The following is a 20,865-nucleotide window of genomic DNA, read 5'->3' as shown; positions in this document are numbered from 1 at the left end:
AGGCTCAAATTCACGCATATCAATTTTTTTTAATTTATGCATAATCGCATATATATACTCTTATATCTCCCGCATTGTTAGCTACGTTAGCAAAGTTAGCGCACACGTGTTGTTACGCAATCGTTATGGCGACTCCCGTGCCTCTGCGGTGCGGTTAGTTCTTGTTTACTGCTGTCGCGGGCAGTTTAGTTTATTGCGCAAATCCTGCAGGTCGTGCTTGAAATATGAGCACACAGTCGGGAAATGTGAGCAGGTCACGGGCTCAGAAGCACCAAAATGCCACTGCATTTAAGAACACGCTTCACGACACGAGTGTGCAGACGAAGAAAATACTCAACATGAAAATCGAAAATGTGTGTGCGAGGTGTAAAGGCATAATCGAGTGGAAAATTAAGTACAAAAAGTACAAGCCGCTTACGGTGCCGAAGAAATGGTGAGAGGTTTTTTTTGCTTCCTAGCCTCTATAGTTATGTTGTAGTGCTCTGCACGTTAGTGAACATTTGCTACTTTATTGAAATTTAGCAGAGCAATAAGGTTGCGCTTGAAAGATGAAAACAGTTATGTCTGTAGAGAGGAGGAAAAGTAAGTATTTGTGCAACAATGTCGGCTCTTTAGTATCTGAAACTTTTAAGTGGAGTGTATGCTACTCCATCATACAGGTTTTCTTCATACGTACCTTCTCCTTCCAGTGTCAAGTGTGAAGCTAAAACAGTCAAGTCAGCTTATCATATAGCGTGTAGTGCCTGTGCGGAAAGGCTGAAAATCTGTGCAAAATGTGGTGCCCACGAAGGCTCTGAATCCAGGTCAGTCACTGTGCATTTTTCTTCATTCGTGGGAACGACTGTCGTTTTGTTTAGCAAGTGCATGCCATGCACGTTTCATCTTTTGTCATTTATGTGCCATCCCATACGAGATCGCCTTTATTAATCGATCTTCAGTTACGCTTATGTCCTAACCTAAATCAAGGTGCTATGTTGAGGCATAGGTTAATCACATATGTCTGACATGACGGCTAATTCCTCATATGTACTGATCTCGAAAAAAAAAAAAACCTAATGTTTTGTACATGATTATGTGTGTTTTCTTACTCCGTGATATTGCAACAACTGAGACTTGTGCTCACAAGCATTTTGTCACATAAAGTGATAATGGCTACAGTGTTCTGATTGGCACACTTTATTTTTTAGAATAGCTGACTATTCTACTTTCTGATTTGTTACTGTAAAAATTACAATCAGTAATGTTTGCTTGTAATCAGTCATTTCAGCAGACTGCATGATCAATCAGTAGAAGCAAATTTACATAATAAAGTTACAATTACGTCAAGTTACAGTTACTAGAACTATGCCATGATGTAGGAGAGAACAGGCCTGTTGATGGTGTTTCTGCGAAAATGACTTGTATTCTTCAGGTTAACAGCAGTTGCTGTTTGCAGTGATTGTGTTGTTTTCACACCTCGAGATGAGAAAGTCTAAGGATTTTTATTCGTACCTATCTCTCTCCGTGTAGGGTAGCATACCAGACACTCTTCTAGTTAAAACCTTTTCTATTCTATTCTCTATCTCTTTAGCGAGAAGTAGGAAGGAATCGTGATGGTGAGATATGCCTTGGAAAAACATGTAAAAAATCTTTGAATCTTTTGATCTTTCACCCTCAAGAGATGGCACTTATGCAGACTCTATCAATCACAATGATTTTCTCCTTGAAAACTGCAGGTCTTCCATTTGAAGCATTGCATTGCATCAAACTAAGGCTTCTCGTTTGCCCTGATTCAGACCTTGCAAGTGCCCGTCTCCTTAGTTTTCTTTAGTTTAAAGTCTTATGTGGGGTTGCTGTATGTGCAGCTCTCAAGTGACGGAAGACGACCAAGAACCTTGACACCTTCTGAAGAGACAAGTGGCATTGTGATCTAGTGTGTGAGCACAATACTTATGCATTATGTATGTGTTGTTGAGGGAAGGTGCTGTGAGCTGATAACACCTTTGCCTCATCGGTGCATCATTCGCTATTAGATACTGACAGAAGCGTCAACAAACCAGTGCTCAACCTGTATGACACATTGTCGTTGTACATTCTTATATGTAAACCTGTGTCAGCTATTGCCGTCAAGCAAATAAATAAGTTTAAAGCATGCATTGTACAGATACCATTATCTACATAAAGCACATTACAAGCAGGTAGGGCTTTATTTTGAATTTGCTGGGCAGTGAATGTGACAAGCTGTAAAGGTGTGTTATAGTTTATGGTCTTTTTTTGTAGATATAGGACTGCCATTTGTATTTCTTTTTTAACCCTGTACAGCCTGTGACTTCAGTTTCATCAAATTTCAGTTTGAACAGTGCTTAAGGTATTCACATGTATAGTGTAGGGTCTTCCCAAGTTCAGAACTCAATGTGCAGACTTAGCACTCTCAAACACAGCCAAACAGTAGTCAACCTAGGGCACCAATAAAGTAACTGTGGGGGCATTTATCATGCACTTCTTTGTCGTTTGTATATTATCATCATCATATGTGTGCCCTTCTTGATTGCCTGTGTGGCACAGTACATGCTGATGCATATCATCAGCGTGTACTGTGTCTGGGGCCTTTTGCTGTGTCTCTTGTGCCCAATAAAGGGTTGTCCTCAACTGCTGCATCACATAACTTAGGAAATAGCAAAGCTGTGACTAAATGGTCACAATAGGTGCTCCTGCTTCAGGTCAGTCAAATTGCATGTGAGAGGTGACCTTAAATGTTGATTCAGAATCAGAAGGACTGCATTTTGCAGCAGCACCAGACAAGGTAATATGGAGATAGCTGAGAGCATGATATTGCCAAATTGCAAAATGTGACTGTTTACGCAATATTTTATATTAACTAGCAGTTTATCATACTACTGCAATGGCATTATAAACTTGGTGTCATGGGCTATGGTAAAGAAGCCAATCAGTGGAAGTGTCAAACATTTTGTAGCTAAGGATGCCCAGATGTAGCCAGTCTGGAGCATGGCAACTGTATGTCGCAACCCTTGTGGTTGCTGCAGCTGCAGTCTGGGACCATAGACAAAACAGAAAAGAAGCAGGGCCGCAGCTCAAGGCAGTATGCTGCAATATTTGTGCACTAACTAGCTCTAAAGGAACACCTGTTGACATCCATCGTGGCGCTTGTGATTTGTGGTTGTGCATAGGGGTCTTGCTAATGGGGACTTACTAATTGAACAATATATATGGCTGGCATATAGCATCTACAGTTGCTGGAGCATTATGCTGTCCACTTATATTTGCGCTTTGTGCAAAGTTTAGCTATCCTGCTTTCCCCTCGATATAATGCATTGCAAGTAGCATCGGTTACTGTTGCTGTAAAACTTCATGCGATTGATTTGCCTATTCTTTGTTTTTTGGCCAATTTCACAAGTTTAATATGACTGTTTGTAGGAATGTTTTTTCACTGGACATCTGAACTGCTGACCTCTGTATATTATGCTTAAGCACAACTATTAAACTGAGGCTCCAGCTGACTCAGCTGAGGCGTAAAGTAGTTCGACGTGCCTTTATTTTCCACGGAGAAACCAAATATATATATCCTTCAGAGGAACAAAGCTAAGCTCATCAGAATCTGGTCGCATATACTTCTACTACACCCATATATCACGCTGTTGACAGAAGCTGTAATTTTCTTACTTGTAAATGTTCTTGCTTTCACACAAGCTATATTGTGCGGTGAGCGGGCGTGTCGTTGCTTTGTTTGCTTGGCTCTCGCATGTCTGCAGTGTATTCATAATTTTGCTATGATTTTTATCCCAGTATAGGAGCTCTGTACTTCTCAAGTAAATTGACGTTTGGTGGTTTTTGGAGTACACTGGCAGAGTATTTTCGTAGTATCGCCTCAAGAAGAGCAACTGGCACTGATGCCGCCTTGTATGCCTTTGTTTGGTTCCAGGCCTTTGAAAATTCACCAATAACTCTGAGAGCTTGGACATGGTTTTATGTAACTTTGCCTATTTGGCTCAAGCATACTTGTTTACAGTTCCTCTGGCGTCTTTTTAGGGACCTTGAAAACAATTAAAAGAGTGAGCATATGGTATGCAGAAAAACAGGAAAGTTGTTTGCGCTCCAGCATGTAGACACTGCACACCTTCAGGGCGTCTTAGAGGCACCAATGAGTGCCCTTTTACATTTCCAAAATGCAAAACAAATCGGCATCTTATAAGTGTCCCTCTTGCTCACTTAAGCCTCCTCTGAACAAAATGGAACAAACCTTCGCATTTTTTTAATGGCATACCTCCTGTTTTGAGCCCCTGCTACAAGTTCATTGGCATGAAAATGTAAAGCTGCATATATTATGGGTCGAAAAACCAGTATGTTTGGGATGATGCCCACGCATTTCTTTTATTTACTAATGATTTCTACAGTTATACAATTTAGCTACCAAAATGACTTGTGTGTGTGCAAATATTGGCATCTATCAAGACTACCGATTATAGGGTTCCTAAACAGGATTGGACTTTTGGGATCAGGTGTAGTGTGTTTGTGTGAACTGTGCAACAAGACGGTGCTCAAGGAAGAGCAAACGGGCATAGGTTTGCACACGAGTCACAAGTGCAAATAAGCAAGACACACCAGCAACAAAAGTGTCAGTTACAGTCGCGCCACGCTTAGATTAAACCTCTGAGTGATACAAGTTAAGAACTGTACACTTATTGAAATGTTATCGCAACGTAGTACTTCGACTGTTTCCTCCCTTTTCTTTGTTTCTTTCATGACTTCTGCAGTTCGTACCAAATCGTGTAGCTGTCAATCTTATTTGGAAGCAGCGACGCCACGCGCGGAGCCAGCACATTGGCGCGGAAAGGCCCGCCCATGTTCTTTCCGGCGGTGACTCGGACCCATGACCTCCTCTCTAAACATTTTATAGTTTACAGAGGAAGTCGTGTTCTGACTCCGCTTGCGCTCGGCGGCGTCGTCGTCGAAGCCGTGACGTCACGCTTGCAGCGGGAGTGCTCGCGGAAGAGCGCGAGGTATCGCTGCAACCGAGACGTTGCGACAGAAAAAAAAGAACGCGCAGTCAACCAAAAGCAAACTATCGCCACTATGACGAAGGCTGTGACGCGCACACTCATTTCCACGAAGCGATGTTGCGGTTAGGCAAGAGCCAGGGTAAGGAGGATAAGCGCGGAGTATGGCACACACTGACTAGGTTTCGTTGACTCAGATGTCAGTATGGATGAGCTACCAGTGCAGCAGTTTAGAATATGTTGCTGGAACACGCTCGTCCGTGAGATGGAAGAGTTTCTTCGTTCAGCCTTAAAATGAGTGTCGTTGAAAATGAAAATTTATGCGTCCGCAGTGCGACAGCGAGTGTCATTTTGCGGTGAAATGTTCAGAAACTGCATAGTAGAGTAACAACGTAGAGCGGGGCCATTTGGTGCATATGGGAAAAAAAGAAAGAAAGATAGGAAGAAACAGAAAACAGCGGTGACCACCGTGGGAAATAATACGACGGGACAAAACTGGAACTAGCAAATAAAATTTATTTCTGAAAAAAGACAATATACACTCCGGCAAGGCTCCTTGCACGTGCACAAAACTATATGAACAAAAAAGCAAGGGAAAGAGCAATGGCCGACATTTAATATAATAACTAATGTATGACACATGCTTATATTAACATAGCTTTTTAAATGTAAACGCTTTATCAGTGAGGCTCAGACATGCCGCACCGACGCAAGTGTTACTTGCTTAATTATGTGAAGAGCCTTTAAAAATGTTCTCCGTTTTTCCGCGACCAATGCCTTGCAAATATTAGCGTGCACCCTCACTGCCTACGGTGAGTCTGTATGCGTGCCCTGTCAGTCGTGGAGAGGGTTTGCGTCCAGTGATCATTGATACAACACCCAGTTTGGCCGATGTAAACCTTTTCACGGTTTAAAAGAAATGCAGTACGGTACCTGTGTCATGCAAGATGCACAATTGACGACGCATACCTCCTCAACTGTGAACTTTAATATTCGAAAAGATCCCGCCGACACGACATTGAGAAGGGGATTACCCGCATTTAATTATTTTATTTGAAATCTTGCCCTGAGCAGCACCCAACCAGCAGCAGCAGACGTGAAACAGCAGAAACTGACAAGCAGTACATTGCTTTTAGATCGCAGTGACTTTTTCAGGCGACCGCAGTGACTCTTTCAGGCGACTTTCCTGCCGCTGCTGGTGGTCTCGCCTGCTTCGGGAATTTCTCCGGATAAGCTTGCGCTCGACTCAAGTAAACCTCCGGCGTACTGTGACGATCTGAGGACTCCCAACGGAAGATTCAGAGACCGATGAGCCGAACATATTAGCGAACAGAATTTGTTTATTATTTTTTGTGAAACTTGGCGGGGGTATTCGCAAAATTGTAAAGCGAGCCCAAATCCCTGAACATAGCGGAAAATCCGGGCTGTTTCTCTGTAGCTTTGTGCCGCCGTGTTCTTTTCTTTGCTCGTTTTGTACCCTTCCCCAAGGCGCTGAGCCGTGCACCCTGAAGGGTTGCAGAAAATCGCGCTTATTCCTGTCCACAATCACTCGATGTGTGTGCCGCTTTCACCGCCCTTTATTCTTTTTCTTTTTGCCAACTTGCCATAGTGAACTGGTGTGCCGCATTGAAGTGATCCGAATGAAGTTTGACTGATTAGGGACTTGCATCCGAATTCAAGTCCACGAACGTTATTGCTTACCGCCTTCAACGGAAGGTCGGCAATCAAACCGGCGGCACTGTGCTCATCGGCAGAACGCGATAGCTATATACTGCGCAACCGTGACGTATATGCCGCTGGGAACGCAGTCGTGGAAAGGCCGTTTCGAATGCGATGCCGGTCACATTCTAGCTGACATCACCGCGCTTTGTCAACACCTAGATAAGTTTGCAGCGCCTCATAGATAAGGTTATCGCGATGCCTGCGCTTATATCCTCTTTACGATGGCATTTTCTGTAGCGTCCCGCCCACCCGCTCACTCACCTTTTCATTGGCCAGAGGGACATTGGGACCGTAGCCAAAATACTTGACCGCTTTTCTTTTTTTTTTCACCCCTAGGTGTGTGTGTGTGAGGGGGGGGGGTGCATGAACCTCGAGCCCGCGAGGGAAACTGCGCGACATGTGTGCGCGTTCACCGCGTGCTTGTACTACTCCATGTTCGAGAATCATTGCACCCCGCGTGGAGTTCGTATACTCTGCTTGTGTCAAGTCACAATGAACGTATACTCCATTTCGGGGTACCGATACCCTGGAAAATGAAATTTCATATGGAACAGACGAGTAGTCCTTTTGCTATTTCCTAACATAGGCTCCCCTATTACCGACCGCCCTCGGCTGCGTCTATTGCGATTCGCATTGAAGCAGTGTTGCAGCTCACCGCATTGCCACCTCCGAGAGGCGCGTCATGCATGGCGCGCCTGTGTGCAGCAGCATACAGTTTCATACAATAATTACTAGAGTGAACTCTGGCGCTAGTGTCTACGGGAGCTTAAGGTCGCTAGATAAAACTTTACAATGTAGCGACACTCATTGTTCTTTGTGCCATATACTCCTCACTCTCGCGCTTACTCTCTCCTTTCTACTTCATTCGAGTCTGTTGTTGGTGCATTGGTTGCACGTGATGTGCTAAATGGCTAGAGATGATGTTTAATACATTGCAAAAGGTTCAAAACTAGTGCGCGTGCGCTAATTAAAGTCTCTGGATTTTCTCGTCGCAAAAAATATCTAGGGACTTTAGCGCTAATCAGTCGGACTTTTGCCGGAAGAAAAGGCGTAGTCGTAGTTGCCAAGACATACGACGGCGCTTTAGAGTGCTACGGCAGCCGGCATATAAAAAAAAGCACACGGCAGTGTAATAATCTAGCTCCTTCCAGCTCTGTGAAAGCTACTGGCGCCTCGGACAATGAGGGAGGCGAACACATCAAAATGTTTTCGTCCGCGTTTTGTTGCCTCCTATCTACGCCTGTAGCGTCCGAGGTGTCAGCAGCGTTCGTCATTGTGCAACAATGCGCAAACAGGGTGTGGTAGCTGATATACGAATTACATTCACCTTACGCGCAAGCACCTGCGTTCCCGTGCCTTGCAGCCTTGGATCTGCTAAACGCTGCTTATGACAAGAGTATACTTCACTGAAGGTGGGTTTTTTTTCTTTCTTTTGACGGACGCCGGGGTCGGTGATACACCACGTACTACAACAAGTGTTTGGGCGCTGTAACTATAGGCCGCGTTTACTCGAACGCTGGGGCTTCGTTTGATTTGCCGTACTCTTTTTCTCAGGTTTGCTAAGCCAACAACAGGAGCAACGGGTGGTTGCGGTGCCATCTGCTAGGTTAAATTCAAACCTCTTTGGACGTTACGGGAGCTTCGACTGGAGCGGTTGAACCAGCATGGAAATTATGGGAAGTACATGGATTTGCCTTGACTTCGTTATTCTGGCATCAAACGGCTTCGTGACTTTGTAAACTCATCTTCAACAATGTACTGCATAATGAATAATTCGGTAAACGTTATTAATATTGTCCGACGGCAGGATTCGAACACATGACCTCTAGCACAGACGCCCGATATAATAACCATTACGCCGCGGACGCACGCATCGACAAGCGGCATATAACGCCCTTACGAATTTATGGCGGGCGAGCCATGCCTTGAACGCTTGACGCGTTTTGATTTGGCCACCTCGACAAGCTGAACCGTTGCAATTATATAGTAGCGACTGTGCGTGTTCGCAGCATCATCTCCACTTCGAAAAGTATGGAACGAAAGAAGGAAATAAACTTTAGTTTTCAAAAAGAAAATTACGCGAGCGTGGTTGGGCCCTCAGTCCAGGGCTCCACTGGCACGAGCGGCTCGCTGGGCTCAATCCAGGAGAGCCACTTGGCTCTCCTTTTTCTCGTCCGCAAGCCACGCCTCCTACTGCCTATTTAACATGTGTGGGTGGCCATTTATGTATGGGCTAGTAATATGTGAAGGCCTTTCCAGGCACTTCCATGCGGTATGTTGTAGTGTGGGTTTGTTAGAACACCATGGACAGACGTCCAGAAATCTAGTTGGGTTTATCTTACTGAGTTGATGCAGGTTGGGGAAGCTGTTTGTTTGAATGCCTTGCCAGTCCTTACTCTGCTGTCTGTTAAGGGCCTTATGTGGATGACCGTACACTCTGCGTTCCTCCCGTTGTTGTAGAAGAATGTCACAAGTGCTTGGAAAAGTTACGCGCTCGGCTCGGCCGCAGCTCAGTTGTTGAATCCTCGAGCAATACGGTCTGCCGCAACGTTACCCTCAAAGCACTCGTGAGCCGGACACCAAATAATGTCGTGGTGTTCTGTCAAGGTTCGTCCCAGAAGTCTGCATACCATCTTGCATACCATCGGTATGCAGAAGTCTGCATACCGTCCCATTGAGAAACAGGCGACATGCCGTCTGCGAGTCGGACAGTATGACTGCCCACTCGTATATGTGTTCCGCGTCCGCAAGGACCATGGCTGTTGCAGCCGCTTCGGCCACATACGTGGACTGAGTTACGACTGTGGCTGTTATGATAAGTTGTTTTCGGGTGACCGCTAGCGTATGCGTCTCTGCTGGATCTGCTAGCGTCTGTGTAGTACGCTGTCGAACCTTTCGCAAAACGATTCCGCAGGGTTACAGCTCGTGCTCGTCTTCCATCGGCATGGTACGTTGAGTGCATATTCTTCGGTATCGGTGCCACCGTGACATGAGATTTCATGTCCCTGCCCAGTAACACTGTATACTCGTCGCAGTGTATAGTGGTCGTGGCGTGAAACCCAGCTTTTCTAGAACTGCACGTACCTGGTTAGTTGAGTAGAGCCGCTCTCTTTGAGCTATGAGGACCGTGCTCGCGTATTCCTCAAAGGTGTTGTAGATGCCTATAGTTTCTCAACTTTATCGTTGTTAGCACTTTAGGGGATGCAAAGTATGGATTGCACGGAAATTTACGACAATGAAGCCATACAAGGCGTAATAAACGAATCCACAAGAACGTCTGGATCCACGAGCACGAAGATCAGACAAATCCATGTACTTCCCATCACGCCCAAAGTAGTACATTCTACGCACAATATTCGCATGGCTCAAGGATTACAGTGCCAGAGTTCCCTCTGGTGTACCGCTGGAACCTCTTATTTGCAGCAGCTATATGGCTCCTATCTCCCGCAGCCATCCGTACGCGCTGCACTAGGGACCTTACGCTACGCCACACAGAGGCGCCATCGCAAAGTCCGCGCGTGTCTGAATAATCAATGTGTGCTCGGTCTGAATACATTGTTACGGAAAGACAAAAGAGGAGAAAGGAAGAAGATCGCGAGACCCTGGCTGCTGCGTTTTGTTGCTGGGCAGCCATCTTAACCACATTGACTCTGCTTGTATATATTTTGTAAACACAGTCTGTCTGTACTCCCAACATCCCCGTATATATATATATATATATATATATATATATATATATATATATATATATATATATATATATATATATATAGTCATATCATAAGAAGCCAAGAGATGCGAAGGTTGTGGGTTCGGCTCCCACCTGCGGCAAAAATCGGGCCCCTCGGTTAACCCCCTTTCTTCTCGTTTATTACATAACGAGGGTCTCGAATCCGGCAACATTGATGCCTTCAGGTAGCATATGTGGGTTTATTGAACAGTTGCCTTCACCCAAAATGATCACGTTCTCGTGACGCCTGCGGCAAAAACGACGTTCCACGTCCGCCGCTTAGGTCTGTGAGTGGTGGCGCTAGCTAACACTCCCAAGGTTCTACTAGTACACATAAGTACCCAAGAAAGTGGATGGGGAAACGCCGCCGCGGTAGCTCAATTGACAGAGCATCGCACGCGAAATGCGAAGGTTGTGGGTTCGGCTCCCACCTGCGGCAAGTTGTTTTTTCATCCACTTTAATTTCCACTAATTTATGGTTCTTTATTTCATTTATTAAGCACAAGTAATTTCCCCTATGTTGTCCTTGGTGTCAGTGTTTCTTGGCTTCTTATGATATGACTTATAAAAATCGGGCCCCTCGGTTAACCCCCTTTCTTCCCGTTTATATATATATAAATTTATCCGGTGCTGGAATATACATACATATATATATATATATATATATATATATATATATATATGTATATGTATCCCAGCACCGGATAAATTTCAAAGGATATATTTTTTTACCCGTTTAAGAGCATCACATACGCAGTAACCCAAGTTGATGTCATAGATGTTAATGGCGGTTATTTGAAGAGCGACACGTACGCAGTGCTCAGTGGCACAAGTTGTTCCGCCGGTTGGTTTCAGACGCGATTCCTTCATCACAGCATCCGGATGACCCACCGGTTAGGCCATGGACCATTCAGTGACCCAACTTGGCGGAATTAATGGTTAGATGCATAGGAACATACTGGGAAGTGCGTGAAGTATCTTTAAGAATGCTAATTGCATTAACATCCTCAGGGGTCATGAGTTACTCCTGTCCTGCGAGAACTGAACCTACCCGATTAATTATGGTTTCGTTCACTCATTCCCCCAATTCTCATTATCCTGCTTCGATAGAGTAACAGTTGTACGCATTACATTTCTGGCCCTGCTGTAATTAATCCAGACCCCATCACGTATTCGTTTTTGTACCCGAATACATTTTGACATTCCAACGTATAGGAAAGCATTTAATAGTAGTCAATTATAACATAGTAGTATTAGAGTCACGTCATGGTGCCAGACGAAAGCTTGAAGGATTATAGTGAAGTATTAGAAAGTTGAGCTCATCGAGGCAGGCGTGGAGGTTTCAGTACTTTAATAATGTAGGCGTGGCTCGACTCGCTAACAGCTGCTGCTTTTCACGCCGCAGTGCAGCTAGTGTGGGGAAAAGGGCGATGAAAGATGACTGCCGGCCGAGCCGGCTTTCTCCGTGTTTATTCGGTGATGGCAACGTGAACACGAAGTCTGAATGCTCTGTTGTGGTGCTGAGACTCCTCCTCTGTGGGCGTTCTGCTTCCGATGTTCACTTTGTACACGCCCGGCTTCTCGATTGCCTCCGCCAGCTGCAGCGTCACTCCGCCGTCGCTGCAATGAGTCGGCACTCACGTCACGATCGAGACACACGTGCATGCGGTCTCACTCACTCACTCACTCACTCACTCACTCACTCACTCACTCACTCACTCACTCACTCACTCACTCACTCACTCACTTACTCACACACACACACGCGCGCGCGCACGCACACACGCGCACGCACGCACGCACGCACGCACACGCACACTGCAACTCACATAGCAGACGCGATTTTGTTGCAATGCCTTCCACGATTGCTGATGCCTTCCTGCACTTTTGCGTTCACGACTAGTCGGAGCGTCGAAAGCGGCCACTCACCAACTCGAAAAAGCGTTAGCATCGGGAAAAGGCACCACTAAAAAATAACGCAGCACACTACGACGAATCGCGGTGTCTACCGGTTTCTTCTGGAGTGGAAAAGCCCGCTAAGATTCCTTACTTTCTTTAGATATATATTTTCGAATGTAGTGCAGTTTACTTTTCATTCGTTAAGAATTAGCTAATGTTTAGTAGACGCCGTCAAATTTTCTGTTGTAATGGTGCGGGAAGTGGTGTCGCCGCGCGTCCTTCGTTCTTGCGTCTATCTCGGCAAGAGTACCTATTCGCAACTTCTCAAGATTAATCTATGAATTGAGGTTGACATAATACTTCTTTTCACCGTCTCTCTAAAACATGTCGTTGACGGTTGTACTTTGTGCTCGAGCACGCACCTTGCCACGTTCAAGGCCACGTTGGCGTGGTTGACCGGTCGACGTTCGCACGATACTGAATATATTGGAGAGATGCACATTCACTAATACGTAATAGCGAATATTAAGATACAAGGTGAGGGTAAAGCGATCAGTGTATATGTAAGAATGCGTATGTGGGGCCAACATGAAGATTACATGAACTGGTGCACAGCTTAGGAGCACCACCGTACTTGCCAAGACTTTATTAAACCTTTTCGGCGGAGTTATTTTTGGAGCAAAATATTTCTGCTATATTTTGTAACTGCAAAATGCAATGCTTCCTGGATATCTGGAGATCGAAACCTCGTAGTAGAGGGAGAGAAAGAGAAAACAAGGCGATGAAAGGTAGGAAGCTCAACTAGACGAGCCTCCGGTTTGCTACCCTACACTGAGGGTAGGAAAAATGGGAATAGCAAAAGACACGTATGTCTTCCTCATACATACGGCTCCACGTATGCGCGAGATGTTACGTCTCATCACGGCCATTATTTAATTAGACGTTTACCACGAGGCAGCCCCACCCATTCATCAGCGCCTATCCAGAAGTCAATGCAGCGTCGACACCGACTGTTGACCGGTCCACAAAAGACCCCTCCTCCTGCATCTTAACACCTGAACTGATGATGAAAAGGGACAACGTCGAATGCTACCGTGGGAACGGTTTCGACCTCAGATTCCCAGATTGCTACACGCTCGCTACCCGCCGTGGTTGCACAGTGGCTATGGTGTTGGGCTGCTGAGCACGAGGTCGCGGGATCGAATCCCGGCCACGGCGGCCGCATTTCGATGGGGGCGAAATGCGAAAACACCCGTGTACTTAGATTTAGGCGCACGTTAAAGAACCCCAGGTGGTCGAAATTTCCGGAGTCCCCCACTACGGCGTGCCTCATAATCAGAAAGTGGTTTTGGCACGTAAAACCCCATAATTTTTACACGCTTGCTAAATATGCGGGGGCATATTTAGCAACATCTAAGGCGGAGTTCGGCGGGACGGTGCGATATCATGGGCAGGATATGGCGAGCGATTAGACGATTGTGATTGGCCGCGACACAGTCATCGTATTCTCAAATCTAGTCGCCTAGGGAAGACGACGGTATTAAAAGCGGATACCTTTCGTGCAGTGAAGGAGGTGCCGACGTGTCCTGAACTCAGACGTTTAATATGCTCCTGCGTGGAGTGGGCTTCCGTATCTGGAGCCAGTGTGAATAATGTAAAATAAACCTTTTTTTTCCTTCATTCGCAGGCTTGGTGGATTCCTGGCCCAAACGCCACCACTAGCCTTAACCGCGGTCAGAGCGGGCTGGGCCGCGCAGGGGCCGTCGAACCCGGGTCAGCACGGTGGCGATAACGGCGAGAACGCACCTGGAGTGTCCGTAGAATAGCTATCGTAATTGAAAATGTTCGCAGCAGTCACTAGGGTTCACCGTGCTCTTAAATGCAATATTTTCGATCAAATCGGCTCATCGTGGGTGAATTGAGTGCATTTTAGCGCCTCATATATGCGTTTGCACAGACGAGGTCCAACGTAGCTTCTTCTTAAGTTCTCATCCTCATGCATTTATTGCGAGTACTGCATTTTAGGAGAGTTCGTTTTGCGGCAGTATATATAGTAGATCGGGCTTGGGCAAGCTATGTTGGGAAAGTGGGACACCGGCGGTGCAGTGTCTAATGGCTGATAACGACGACTGCAAGGCACGCACTGAATATGCGCTTGCGACGTCGAAAAAGACGACACGCGTGCAGCTTCTCCAAGCGATAAGAGAGACGGTTTCGCGTAACGCGGACGCGTGTCCAACGGTATACGTGGAGCCGTAGTCTGAAGGTCTTAAGCTCCGTCGCGCCTTGACAGCCTTGACAGCTATCTCTCCTGCTTCCCAAGCCTACAAAATTTCGCCATCGTTTCTTGGTACGTCAGCGAAGCGATTACCTACAGCTCGCACAGTAGTGCATACGATAGCACCTCTAAATGTGATAGACATTGCAGTAGTAGGTGCTTGCAAAGTGTGTGTGTTGAGGGAGGGATGTAGAGAGAGAGAGAGAGAGAGAGAGAGAGAGAGAGAGAAATAGAGGAGGCCCTGGGGTGGGGGCGCCCAGGGAATAGCGTTAGCCGACACAATGAGAGACAGAGAGAGGGAGTGAGGGCACGAGATTTGTTTTCGTTTTCTTTTTTTTTTTCCGGGGGGTGGGGGGAGGTAAGTTTCAGTCTACTGAAATGACTGCGTCTGAGCTAAAGGGGAAGCTTTAGCTCGTGGTATGGTCCGGTTTCTCTATTTAAATGCATGCAAAACGCAGAAACGCTTTTATTAAACAATCGCCGGACCGATTTCAATAAAATGTGTTGCAGTTGAAAGAGAAAGTTAAACTCTAGTGAATATAGGAAGCAAAATTTCTATTTAATGCCTGGAATATTTTCCCATAAATTTCCGTAAGTTAGTAAGTTTCAAAAAAATGAAGCACGAAGTTTAAAAGTTCGTAACTCTGCTCAAAAAAAAAAAAAAAAAAAAGCCTGATATCGCAATTCTGTAAAATTGAATCCGTGAGCAGACAAATCTAATATATGACTTTACAGCTTAAATGACATTGTTACAATGTTTACGAGGGTTTTGCAGAAGTCGTACTCACAAATTAGTGGTATATTCGAAGCGGTGCATAATATATCAATTTTATCCGCTTTAGACGTATTATTTGGTGCATTTTACGGAATTGTGATATAATTTTTGATTGCTCACTTAAGAGCTGTAAGCTTGGTTCAATTTCTCGAAATTTCCAGATTTGTAAGATATTTCTAAAAAGAAATTGATGGCTTAAATAAAAACTCTTCCTGCAGGCGCTAGATTTTTTTTCTTCTCTAAGTGCTACACGTTTTATCAAAATTCGTGCATTGGTTGCTTAGAAAAACGACTTTTCCTTTCCCATGTATTTAGATAGGAGCTCCCGAGCCAGAGCTTCCTCTTGTGGCTTCCTTGCGCGGCGCAGAGCCCACTGTTTAGTCCGAGTTGCTCCCATAGAAAGAGCATGCTATGTGCATTGTTTCCCGTCACGACTTCTTTTTCACGTGGGAAAGCAAAAGAAGGTTATGAACGAAAACGTAGGAGGGTGGGTGGGAGAGGCTGTTGTAGACGGGCTTGTGTTGCTGCGTGCAGAGTATAGTAACCGAAAACAAGCTCGCTAACAAAAGCCCGCTATATGGCGCACGCTTTCACACCGAAGCAGGGGGTGCTACCATTTGAGCGCCCGAAGAAGAAACTGTTTGCACCTGTATAACGGCGCTCCATATCATGGTGTTGCTGCTCGACAGCCGCGGTTCACCTTAGGTACGCCACGATGAATGCGCATATGGTCGACATTTATGAGGACGGTCACCCTGAATTGCCGAATGGCTGCTTTCCTTCCTCCTCGAGCAACACAGTTACAGTGTCCGCGGCAGTGGTGTTTCCCTGCTTGCCTTTAACAAGCGCCGTCTAATTTTTGCGCGAAAGCCGAATGAACGAACTGTGGCCTTCCAGTTCCACTGCGGAGGTGCGCTTTCTCGCAATCCACTCGGTCCTCGCTGCGCACGTGGAACCCTGCACTCACCTGGACACAACCCGGAATCGGTCCCTGTCCACGCCGTGCAGCACGTGGTAGTTGCTGTCGTCGCGCAGGTGCTTGTAGGCGGGCCTGATTTCCAGGACGTGTCGGTCCCGCTGGGCCTCGTCCAAGGGTATGGTGACCTTGACCAGGTCCCAGTGGGCGCGGTCGTGCCGCCGCTTGTGCTCCGACGGCTTGCGCTTCCTCGGCGTCTCCTCGGCCGCCGCTGTGCGCTGCGTGGTGTGGAGACTGTCTCGGGTTATGCGCGCCTTTCGAATGTCGAGGACGGAGTGTCAGAGGGCCACCTTTGTCTCGGACTGTGGACGCTCAAGGACATCTTTGCCTCTAAGGCGACACGCACAAAAGTGTAGAGTCGTTGACGACGACACTGGCGGCTCAATGACCGTGTCGTCGTCAACGTTGCTTCGCGTGCGTCCTTTTAGCGGCAAATGTATCTTTCGGCAAATGCCAATTAGAAGCAGTTCTTGCGAGCGCAGATTACGATAAGAACTCCGAGCTGACATGAAGAGCGTTTTCCAGTTTCGGCGTGCGGTGTTCTTAAGCCGTCGCGTTAGCGAAGTCGCGCCAGCACCGCCTTTGTTTTCTTTGCTCCTTGCAGAGATTCCATAAAGTATGTTTGTACCATCGATTGATAAGCATTCGGGTTAATCCAAGGGTTCGTTAACCACGTTGATTATAACAGTAACAGCGCGAAAGCGTACCAGGACAAACGGAAAGAAAACGACGCGCGACAGGCGAAAAGACATCAAAAATCATTATGCCCCGCGGACATGCCCTGTCGCACGCACCTTCCTGTGTGTGGATCTCCGGAAGCGGCGCGTCACCTGGCCGCTGGTGGCGTTCGCTGCCGCCGCCGCCGGGCCCCTGTCATCCGCAACGTTCCTGGTCCTCCGGTGTTGCGCCGTGGGGAGCGAGCCGCTGTTGAGATTGCACGAGTAGCAGCCCTCGGTGGAGATGATCTTGTCGTCGCCGGACGCTGCCCCTTCGGCATCGATGAGCGGATAGACGGGAACGGCGGAGCCCAGGCTGCCCAGCGCGTTCGGCACCGATTGTCCCCTGCTGTCCCGGGCCGAGAGGCAGTGCCTGCGCGCGTCCGTCCGCGTGGTTAATGCAGTGCATTCACACGCCTGTGTAGCAATGAGATTGCCTCGAACTACTGATACAGAATGACCTGTTATATAGCGAGCCCGCATATAGTGAACATGCCGCCAAAGTGAATTGGTCCTAGTTTTTTCCCCCTTAGAGTGTCTGTGTATTCCCCCCCCCCCTCCAGATATAATGAAAGCCGGTTGCAGCGAAGAAACGGAGCATGGCTAAGAAGAATAAAAAAGGTGGGGGGGGAGCATCAATGGTGCTATGTTCGTAAGGACGTGAATGATTATGGGCGCTAGCCGAAAACCTTCCATGGTAAACATACAACTGATGCTTTCAAATGCGAATACGACATGCGCTCGATCAAGGTATCATCTGTTCGCTTAGGCTGTACTATAGCCAGCAAACGCAGAGCTTCGTGTTCTCTTCAAAATTTGAACGAAAAAAAAAAAACCCATTAAAATAACCTTGTCACACACCATGTCTCCGTTTCACTATTCATCGGTGGATTTGGGCTTCGCTTTTGGCCACGCTATCTGTGTACAACCTTTCGCCCTCATCCTTCGCTCCCTGTCGTGTACTATGAGCACTCGATTGGGCTTTCAATTAGATTTCCGAGCGAGTAGATCTGGTGTGACCTGCCCATTCGTCTATAATAGAAACGTTTGCACAAGCGCGCCTTCGCGTGCCCGTTTAAAGCGCTAGTTCCACCTATTAGCAACTGCAAAAAACTTCAAGAGGTTGGAAGGAGCTTTTTTGTGTTTGCTCCCTTTACAACTGCTCGTGTCGGCGTGGCCTTATCGGCTGGCAGGAGACGTTATGCGTGTAGTACTGCGCTGCTTAGACGAGCAATATAATCTTCGCCATAAAGCAGCACTTCGTGTCAAGCATGACATGCCGTACGGCTCACAAATAAGCATCGCCAAAGCGCATCTCTTTACGGAGTATAGTCTCATCATCTGCAGCTTTGCGCGACGTCTTATACTAATTCTTTGAGTCTAGTTCGCACAACGGGCCGAATACGCAAAAGTGAAGCCGCTGTATATTCTAGATGTTTTCCCGGTTTCGGATATAATGAAGCGATGCGACTGCTTGAAAGCAGTCGTTATCTTGTGAAAAAAGAAAAATTACGTAACATCAAAGAAAACCATGCTCCACACTCCGTCTATGCTTTGGCTCTTAGTGGCCCCATCTGTATACGGTTTCAAGACTCTGGCATTCTAAACAGGGTTTCAAGGCTTTGATCAAACAACAGCGCTCTAAGGTAATTTTTTTTTTGTTTCAGTGCGTCCAAACTTTTTTTTCGCCGGATAACTTTCTGACAGTGTCGATCAGCCGCATATTGCAAACGCCTACTTTTAGAGTGCGTCTTTCTGCTGCGCCTAGATACAAGATATTTTCGTGACTGCGTGCGTCATTCTTGCGTCAGACTAGGGCCCTTCGCTCTTACCCTTGGCCGATGCGCTGGTATCCCTCCGGACAGCCGCAGAGGAAACCGCTGCTGCCGGTCGGCGTGCATTCGTACAAGCACGGGCTGTTTTCGCAGCCTTCGCCTCCTGCAATGTGCGCGAGGACAAGAAGAAGAAGAAGAATAAGAAAGAGAGACGGCGATGACCGCGTGACCGACGAACGTATGACCCTCATTTGCAGCGCCGACCGCTTCATTCACGTATACATCGAAGTCGAAACAATGCGGCGAGTCGGGCGTGACATTTTTTTAGCGCGAAGTTTTCTGCGCTATACGATATGGTCGTGCTGACACTCACCGGTGCAGGTGGTCATGATCTCGTCGTAGCGGTATCCGGAGGGGCACGAGCACGAGAAGCTGCCCACCGTGTTGGTGCACGAAGCCGATCCGCACGGGAGGCCCAGGCACTCATTCTCATCTGCGCCCACGCCAAAGCACGCGCGTCACAGCGAAATCAGCGTGGAAACTGAGGCAGAGTATTTTACTGAAAGTTGCCACTTGTCATCGTTATCTGACGGTGATGCGAACAAGTCGGCGGGTGGAAACAAGGTGTACATGGCGACTTATACTGCGTGCTCGCATCCTGTGTGTGTGTGTTCGCCGATTTCCTTTCTTATTTCTCCCATCGATGCATTATTATTCGCCTTCTTTTTCACCTTTCAGCCTAATCACCTCGAGTAACACGCCAGACGTTTTTGGCTAGGCTAACTTCTCCGGCTCTCATTAAAGTCGTCCTCACCGTCTGGCCCATTCGGTCATTCTTTATGTGTCCGACTTGTACAACGCACAACCACGGATAGGTGTAGCAGTTATGTACAAAAACGGTACTCGGACAGAGCGATTGCCGGTTTATACAAACAATTCCAGGTTCGTTCCCCAGCTACCATCTACCTCGACCTTTGCAGCCACTATCTCTTTCCACTTGAATATCGGCAGCCTGCCTTCGTGCTTTATTATTTCTTTTCGCCGACATTGCCACAATTTCAGGCGAACACTTCCCGGTTAGTACCCATCAAACGCTGCTGCCTTTCAAACACATCAGCACGCAGACACGGCACACACCCTGGAATGTTTTGGGACTTGCCGGAGCACTGTGTGAAGTTGGCTGATACAATTCTAGAATCCAGCACAAATTTGGAAAACGCGGAATCAATCTGCTGTGTTGTTTCCTCCAGCGTGACCCAATTTGCGTGCTCAATTTTAGAAAACATCACAGAATTCCCACACCACATGTATTAAGACTCGCCGACATCAGGTCTATGGTGAATTTCGCCGCCTTCTTTCCCGTTCCTTCTGCTCGCAACACACGCGAGCGTATACTGACCGATGCACTGGTTCCAGTAGTAATCCTGCTTGAAGCCCTTGGGGCAGGTGCAGCGGTACGAGCCCTCGAGGTTCTCGCAGCCGTGGGGGCACTTGGCCGTGTTGGCACACTCGTCGGTATCTGCATCGACATGGAAGCAATCGACTTCTTGCGTATCTTGATTTTATATATTTATGTTCGCAAAAAATAAAAATAAAAAGACCACAATCCACATGATTATCTAACTTGTGTAACTGCGCAGAGCGGAGTATAGATACACGAGCGAAAAGAAAAATCAATGGAAATGAAACATTGTGGTTGTCCTTCTGTATATTGGTGACTGTGTTGGAAAGCGTGTTACCTGTGAAAAGCCGTGTCAAAACAATATATAAAAAAAAACTTCCAGCCCTCCTCCTAATCATAGCCACTTTTCAAGTATGGATCGCGCGTGTAATTTTTTTTGGAACCTTATTGGCCGCAGACTAGATAAAACTGAATTGTTCGGGGTATACACAGCTGTACCCCTGTGTGTAGGGAACTCTATTTCACGTGATGATTTCGTGCTGTAAAATCAGTGCGGTATTTGGACTCTCCTATTGGACAGCAAAAGGCAAATGGAAAG

At 46.8% G+C, this 20,865-nt stretch overlaps 2 protein-coding genes across 2 annotated transcripts in view; one reads left to right on the top strand and one right to left on the bottom strand.

Annotated features, from left to right (window-relative positions):
* Nucleotides 1–99: 99 nt before the first annotated feature.
* Nucleotides 100–3,833, top strand: LOC126542091 (uncharacterized protein C9orf85 homolog). The gene is made up of 3 exons (XM_050189097.3): nt 100–433; nt 690–803; nt 1,845–3,833. The coding sequence occupies exons 1-3, from the start codon at nt 225–227 to the stop codon at nt 1,876–1,878; spliced, it is 357 nt and encodes a 118-aa protein (XP_050045054.1). The 5' UTR covers nt 100–224; the 3' UTR covers nt 1,879–3,833.
* Nucleotides 3,834–11,780: 7,947 nt separating this feature from the next.
* The window catches only part of LOC126542057 (fibrillin-1-like), a 112,024-nt gene continuing 102,939 nt past the window's right edge, over nt 11,781–20,865 (bottom strand). Inside the window, exons 62-67 of the mRNA XM_050189030.3 lie at nt 20,265–20,384; nt 19,239–19,358; nt 18,923–19,028; nt 17,169–17,463; nt 16,366–16,592; nt 11,781–12,066 (exon numbers count right to left, since the gene is read on the bottom strand). Coding sequence (XP_050044987.2) covers nt 11,916–12,066; nt 16,366–16,592; nt 17,169–17,463; nt 18,923–19,028; nt 19,239–19,358; nt 20,265–20,384 — 1,019 coding nt within the window. The 3' untranslated portion in view covers nt 11,781–11,915. The remainder of the gene's footprint in view (nt 12,067–16,365; nt 16,593–17,168; nt 17,464–18,922; nt 19,029–19,238; nt 19,359–20,264; nt 20,385–20,865) is intronic.

Source organism: Dermacentor andersoni, chromosome 2 (genome assembly GCF_023375885.2).
Source record: "Dermacentor andersoni chromosome 2, qqDerAnde1_hic_scaffold, whole genome shotgun sequence".
Classification (NCBI taxonomy): Eukaryota; Metazoa; Arthropoda; class Arachnida; order Ixodida; family Ixodidae; genus Dermacentor; species Dermacentor andersoni.
Note: the sequence above shows the minus strand (reverse complement) of the source record. Positions and strands in the feature narration are given on the sequence as shown.